Genomic DNA, 7,107 nt, shown 5'->3' with positions numbered 1-7,107 from the left:
TATAAGATGCACTGTTGAAGTAAGTGCTAGTAAGTAACTGTATTATATAAATACCATTATATAATTCTTAAAAGATTACTGGGTAATGAAATAAAAATTTGATTAATATATTCCATGTACATCCATGACTTATTAATGAAAGTTATTATAACATGCGACTGCTTATGGATTTTACAATGCTTTATTGCTAATTAATCACACTTCGAGAGCTTGCATAGTTTGACAGCGCAAACAGCACACCTCCGTCTCGTGAAGAGAGAGAGAGAAAGAGAGAGAGAGAGAGAGAGAGAGAGAGAGAGAGAGAGGGAGAGAGGAGGAGTGAGACGGGCACAAACACTCCCATATTTGTTCAAGGCGACACACTGGAGCGTACCGAAGACTCAAGCTCAACACCAGACATTCCCTGCCGCTTGTCTCCGCGGGCGCTTCTTTAGGAAAACAAAACATGTCTTGGCTCTGTGTGGTTGACCACTACCCCATCAAAAAGGCACCTGAAATTGATGAAAGATATTCATATCATCTGGGAGTTTTAAAAGTTAGCACACTATCTTTGGTATGATACGTTTGGCGCAGAGTTTTTGGCGGATCGCGCAGCGCTTCAGATTGATTGCTACAAGTTTGAAGTCGAAGCGCGTTTTGGATGAGAATACGCCTGGAAATGGGGGAACAGCGCCGAAGGCACTCAGAATGGATATAACTACTATCCCCTTCCTCTCGCCGAACTCATCCGCGGAAACTAATGGCACGAGCGCGCCTATACCCCCGCCGCATACACGGTACGCTGCGATGCTCATCATTCTCGTGGTTACCGTGATTATCTTGGTGACCATAGTGGGTAACGTATTAGTGGTGGTGGCCGTTTTCACCAGCCGCGCGCTGCGTGCGCCACAGAACCTCTTTCTGGTCTCTTTGGCGTCTGCTGATATTTTGGTGGCCACTTTGGTTATTCCATTCTCCCTAGCCAATGAAGTGATGGGCTACTGGTACTTTGGAAGCACCTGGTGTGCCTTCTACCTGGCTTTGGACGTGCTCTTCTGCACGTCATCCATTGTACACCTCTGCGCCATAAGTTTGGACCGCTACTGGTCTGTCACCAAAGCGGTCAGGTACAACCTAAAGAGAACTCCGCGGAGAATAAAGTTCATGATCACGGTGGTGTGGGTCATTTCGGCCGTGATTTCCTTCCCACCGCTTCTCATGACCAAACACGACGAGCTGGAGTGCTTGCTGAACAACGAGACCTGGTACATCCTCTCCTCCTGCATGGTGTCGTTTTTTGCGCCTGGTCTCATCATGATTTTGGTGTACTGCAAGATCTACAGGGTGGCCAAACAGCGCGCGTCCACCGTGTTCGTGGCTAAGAACGGGATGGAGCGACAACCTTCGCAATCCGAGACCTGCTTCGTGCGTAAAGGCAAGTCAGAGATGGAGAGCCCCAGCAGCCACAGCTCAGGCTGCCGAGAGCGCAAAGGCGAACTCGACGACATCGATCTGGAGGACAGCAGCGTCTCCAACAGACAAAGGAACTCGCGCTTCGCCAAGAGCAGGAAGGTGGAAGGTGCACACGCGTGCCCAAAGCAAAATGGACGTCTGTCATGGGCATGTAGCCGCGCGTCGGACCTCGATCAGGAGCCGAAGGCGCGTCAGCTGTCTTTGTCCAAGTCCAAACTGGCACAGATGCGAGAGAAGCGCTTCACCTTCGTGCTGGCAGTGGTTATGGGGGTGTTCGTGCTCTGCTGGTTTCCTTTTTTCTTCACGTACAGCCTTCATGCCATATGCCGAGAAAGTTGCACAATACCGGATTCTCTATTTAATCTATTTTTCTGGATTGGTTACTGCAACAGCTCTGTGAACCCCATAATTTATACCATTTTCAATAGAGACTTTAGGAAAGCGTTCAAGAAGATAATGTGCAAGCATTCTATACGCACGTAAATGCACACACATATGTGTATGGGTCAATGACAAATAAAAGTGTCAGAGATTATAAAGAGGGGGAATCTTTTGAAAATATAATATAATATAACATAATACACTGTAAAAAGTGGTAACCCTGTAACATTAAAGAGCTATTTCGACCTGATCTTACCCTTAAATTTAGTTTTGTTGGTGTAACCTAATATATTTAGGTTGATTCAGCAATTTTTTAGGTTACCATTTTTTCAGTGTATAATATATACACATATCTGCCTTAAAATGTCAAGTGGTGTAATCATTAAATAAAAGCTACTAAAATTCTTTCCTTGCACATTGAATATGCCTAGATAAATTAGTATATAAAAAGCTTTCAAACAGTTTTCAAACATAATTTTTATTATAGTATCATTTTGATTCATGAATATCATGGTGTTCTTATAGGCTGACCCAATTTGACCTAAACAAATCATCTTGACACACAGTAATACGAGTTTTATGGTTTTCTTGTCACATGAAAACAGAATGTCTTTCTGCATGTTACACCATGTTACACCACAATAAAAAAAAACTGCTTCCATGGTTATTTTGTAGTGAAAGATATAATGCCAATTTATCTTTTTTTTCTAGAATTTAAGCGTTTTTTTATTTTTTTACAGTCTCCAGCTGGTTACACCACTTTGACATTTTTTCGTAAACCTCACGAATATGACTTCTAATTCAGAAAAAAAAAAAAAAAAAACATTTAATCATAGTACAGGTGTTCAAGTAGGAATTGCATTTTTGAATAATTTAATGGATCCTGACAAAAATGAGTGTCACATCATTGACCCATATATATGTGTGAGCATGTGTGTGCATGTAAACATCTTGTTTACCTGTGTATGAGTTTGTCTGTGTGCTCTGTTAATAGTGTTATGGGATCTATAAGCATTTCTCTTGCTTGTGCACATATTTTGGGCTGTATTGTATTCATGTTTGAGATTTTAACTTAAATTATACAGTATGTTTATTTCATCAGATAAACACAGACAGGTTACCTGGTCAAATGTGAAAACTCCTTCAAAGACCACACATGATGTGGCAGTCCTCTTTAATTATGTATTATTTATAGGAGTACATGTTCAAAATACTTCAAAACTGGATTGAAACAGCTTAGATATGACAGACACTTTCATTAAATTGGCTCAGTGTACAATTTAATAAAGTTTTTGAACTGACCGGCGTTTATGAAATAAACATTTGCATTTACATTTATTCATTTAGCAGACGCTTTTATCCAAAGTGACTTACAATTGAGAAATACAACAAGCAATTTATCATAAAGAGGCAAATAAACACAGGAAGTGCTTGCTATACAAAGTTTCAGACATTGTTCAGATTAGTACAAGCTAGACAGGGAGGGATTAAGGAAAGAGAAAGTTTTTTTTAAACTGTTAACTGTTAATATCTTAGAATATTTTATAATCAATTACCAGAAAGAAAATTGCAACTGTTTGCTCATTAGAAGCACGTGTTTTTCAGTCTTGTGACAACACTGCAGATCTGAATTCTTGCTGCTGTCCTCGGTCCTGATGGGCTTCAAAGGCCTGTAAGAAAACCAGGTGGTGAATTTGTGTCATCCAAAGGCTTTAAATACATGTAATATTCATTTTTCCTTTCCTCCCAATGTGATAATGTTAAATTAACTAGATCAGTCAAAGGCTGCATAAGATGGCAAGGATAACTAGGTTTTTAAAGTCTAAATTTGATTGCCCTAATTTCAATGTAATTTATATGTTAATGCCACCATAATTGTATAATAAAATGTCCATAGCATTTAAATCTCAGCTGAACTGAAGAGTTACACAGAGTAGCTTATTCAAATCACCTTTAAAATCAAAGATTATATGATAGATCACATTCTGTCCGCTGGTACGTCTGAGCCAAATAAGAATGATTTGTGTGTTATTTCGTTTGTTTGTCCTTATTTGGCAAAAAATCTAATCTTTATTGTTCCAGATCATAAAAGTGTTGTGATGTTACTCACCATAACTCCCCATGATTTTAATAAAATAAATACAGTATTATATTTATAATGCACTCAAGTAAAATCTCAGTTTAGGGCTGGATCAAAGGACAACAGGGCCCTGTGACACAAACGTCAGGGTATTTTAGGGATATTTTCAAGGTTAAAATTAAAAGTAAAAACTATTAATAAATAAATAAGTGTGTGTGTGTGTGTGTGTGTGTCTTTTGTAACAATAATCAATGAAAATGAATAATAACTTGGTTAGTCATCTTATCACAGTATGAGAGCAGGTTAAGGCCGATGTTAGCAACAATGGATGGTAATAGACCCCCATGTTGGAGGATGTGTGAAAATTATGCAAGTGACGAAAGGATCCTGTTGTGTTTTGTTTCAGCTATTTGATGCATACTGTGCGGGATTATGAAACAACAATTGTTCAAGTTCAGGGGCTCCTGATTACACATTTGGCTCCAGTTCGGTTTTAATGGATGCAATGCACAAACAGGAAAGAGGGTGCCTCACTGCTTAGGCCCCTGGGAGGGCCCTCCACATGGCCGTTCAGTAATTTTGCCCTGTTCTTTTCTGAAACCAAGTTCCCTAATAAGACAGCTGACAGAACTGGTGCACAGAAAAATCTAAGCCAATCTCGTTCTCCTACTTGAAAGCTATTGAAAAACTTCCATCTCTGAAATCAGCTTCTGAGAACAGATACATCGTGTGCAATGACCAGAGACACACATCAAAGAGAATAAAAGAGAATAGCAAAAAGCAAGGACAGATTCCCTTTGTTCCTATGTTCCGCTCTTGATCCACCCAACATAGAGGACGATGCTGTTTCACAACAAATAGTGTGATGTTGTGGTGGACACACTGTTTACAAGCTTTTAAACTGCAGTGTTAGATGTTCTTGTCACTTTTGGATGGTTAAACCATCAAAACATATGTAATATATTGCTTCAGGCCATGCTTAGTAACTGCATTTGGCAGAGCTTCTCATCAGGACTCAAGCAAGAAGCTTAATAATTTTTTTTCAGAGAACCGTAATTACAGTCGGTTGTCATCCAGGCTGTAAACAAAAAAAAACAAACAAAAAAAGAAAGAACAGAGCTCATGGTAAAGGGACTAAAAGCAGGGAGGCGTCCACTTTGCATGCACATTGATGACTGTTGAAATGAGAGAAATAAATCACATGAGAGTCCTGCATTCCCTGTGAGAGATGGAACGGGGTCAGATCAGAGGAAGCCGGGGTTGGGCGGCAGCAGCTCCAGCACATGCTAATCAGATGAGGGGCAGCATTGTGTACCACAGCACAGAGGGAAGCGATGTGAAGACGAAGCACTCACTGGAATGTGTGCAACCTCAGAGAACAGCTCGCATTGTTGCAATTAGATTATGGGTGAAAAATTAGACAGGACAGATGCTTTAGCAGTGTCATCACATGACAACAAAGTGTTAGGCTTAAAGAAATAATTCATGTATGGTGGTGTCTAAAGTCTGAGATCACATTAAAAACCTATTTAAAATCTTATTTAAGAAGGTTTTAGGATTTAGAAAAATTGTAAATAAAGAAAAGTTAGGTAACACATTACAATACGGTCCAATTAGTTAATGCTAGTCATGCATTAACATAAGTATTTTTTATTGCTAGTTCATGTCAAATAGCACCTTATTTGGAAAGAGTCATAAAGACAGTCTCTGCGTCCAAATATGTTTGTAAAAAGTACCCAGATGACCTACTACGTCCGGCTAGATTATTAAGTGTGCATCCAATGGACACTTTTGGGCCTGTCCCAGTACCCACACTTGCAATCTTTGACCCTTGACCACTTGTCAACTTATATGACATATTTCCTGTATTTGGCCAAAGTGTTCAATGGAGCGTGTAGAACTTTCGATTATCCAGTGGGACACACTTAACATTGATGACTGTTAGGAAAATGAGAGAAAGAAATCACATGAGAGTCCTGTTTTCCCTGTGACATGGAACGGGGTCAGATTTGGCCAAAGTGTTCAATGGGGCGTGCAGAACTTTTGATTATCCAATGGGACACACTTAACAGTGCTGTAAAAATGTACGTTTTTACAGAGCTATATTTACACATTTTGTACATTTAATACTTCACGCTTTAAAATAAACTTTTACATTTCTGTTCAGTAGTCCCTGTGTATGTTGCAGTTTAATTGTGGTGCTTCCAATTAAGTGATAAAAAGCAGCTGCAAATGTTTTACAAAATACATATACCCATCTCTGTACCAATAATATTTGCAACACTATAAGTTTTACACAACTTATATTAAACTAATTTACACTTCAAAGTTTTTCTCAACATCTCATGATTTCGGGGCACATAAGTTTCTGAATGTGATGAATGATGTACACTTAGCCTCAAATACCCCTCTGAAGTGATATTAGAGAGAGTGTGGATTTAATGTTGAGAGCACTGAGCTTCGCCATTTTCAGACCTGGGACAATCTTGTGCACTTACTTCCTGTCGCGTACTCTCAAGTGGCCAAGACCGCAAGTGTGGGTATTGAAACAGGCCCTTACTGTCTTATGAGGCCACGGGATAGAAATTGTGAATGACATTGAAGTGATGTAACTCATGCTGTAGGTCACGTGACAGTGACAGCATGACAAATGCTGTCCGGATGTCATTCATACTATACATATTCATACTAAACAGAACTTACTTTTTTAATGGTCACAAAGTTCTTTATCAAATGTAGTTCCTACTCAGACAGTATGTGAATTCAGAAGCAGCTAATCACTTATGTCATTCCTAAATGAATCAGTGTTTTTGAACGAATTGAATGAATGATTTAAATGACTCATGATATCAGTCCCTGCCAAAGTTGATTACTTCCCTACTATATAGTATGCAAAAAAAATAGTATTCAAAAAAACAGAAGGCAAAAAGTTCCCAGATGACCTACTACTTCCTGCGAGATTCTGACGTGCGCACTCAATGAATATTTTACTATCCCATGAGGCCACGGGTAAAGTTGAATGGCAGTGAATGCTGGTAGGTCATGTGACAGTAACAACATGACTACCCATGAACATACTATATGGAGCATATTTTAACTGTCATGAAGTAAGTTCACATTTAAAAGTAGTACCTACTCAGATAGTACGCGATTTCAGTCGCAGAGAGTCACTTGTCACCACCTACTGGCTTAAC

The 7,107-nt window shown here is 39.4% G+C and overlaps 1 protein-coding gene across 1 annotated transcript; it reads left to right on the top strand.

The window, feature by feature from the left end:
- Positions 1-455: 455 nt before the first annotated feature.
- Positions 456-1,991, top strand: LOC107667592 (alpha-2Db adrenergic receptor-like). The gene has a single exon (XM_016459299.1). The coding sequence runs from the start codon at positions 556-558 to the stop codon at positions 1,933-1,935; it is 1,380 nt and encodes a 459-aa protein (XP_016314785.1). The 5' UTR covers positions 456-555; the 3' UTR covers positions 1,936-1,991.
- Positions 1,992-7,107: the final 5,116 nt, after the last annotated feature.

The sequence above is a fragment of the Sinocyclocheilus anshuiensis genome, unplaced genomic scaffold, assembly GCF_001515605.1.
Source record: "Sinocyclocheilus anshuiensis isolate Anshui unplaced genomic scaffold, SAMN03320099.WGS_v1.1 scaffold1903, whole genome shotgun sequence".
NCBI lineage: Eukaryota > Metazoa > Chordata > Actinopteri > Cypriniformes > Cyprinidae > Sinocyclocheilus > Sinocyclocheilus anshuiensis.
This window is presented reverse-complemented; position numbering and strand designations above follow the sequence as displayed.

Coding starts and splice junctions, on each gene's coding strand:
- LOC107667592 (XM_016459299.1), top strand. CDS start 556: ATGATACGTTTGGCGCAGAGTTTTTGGCGGATCGCGCAGCGCTTCAGA.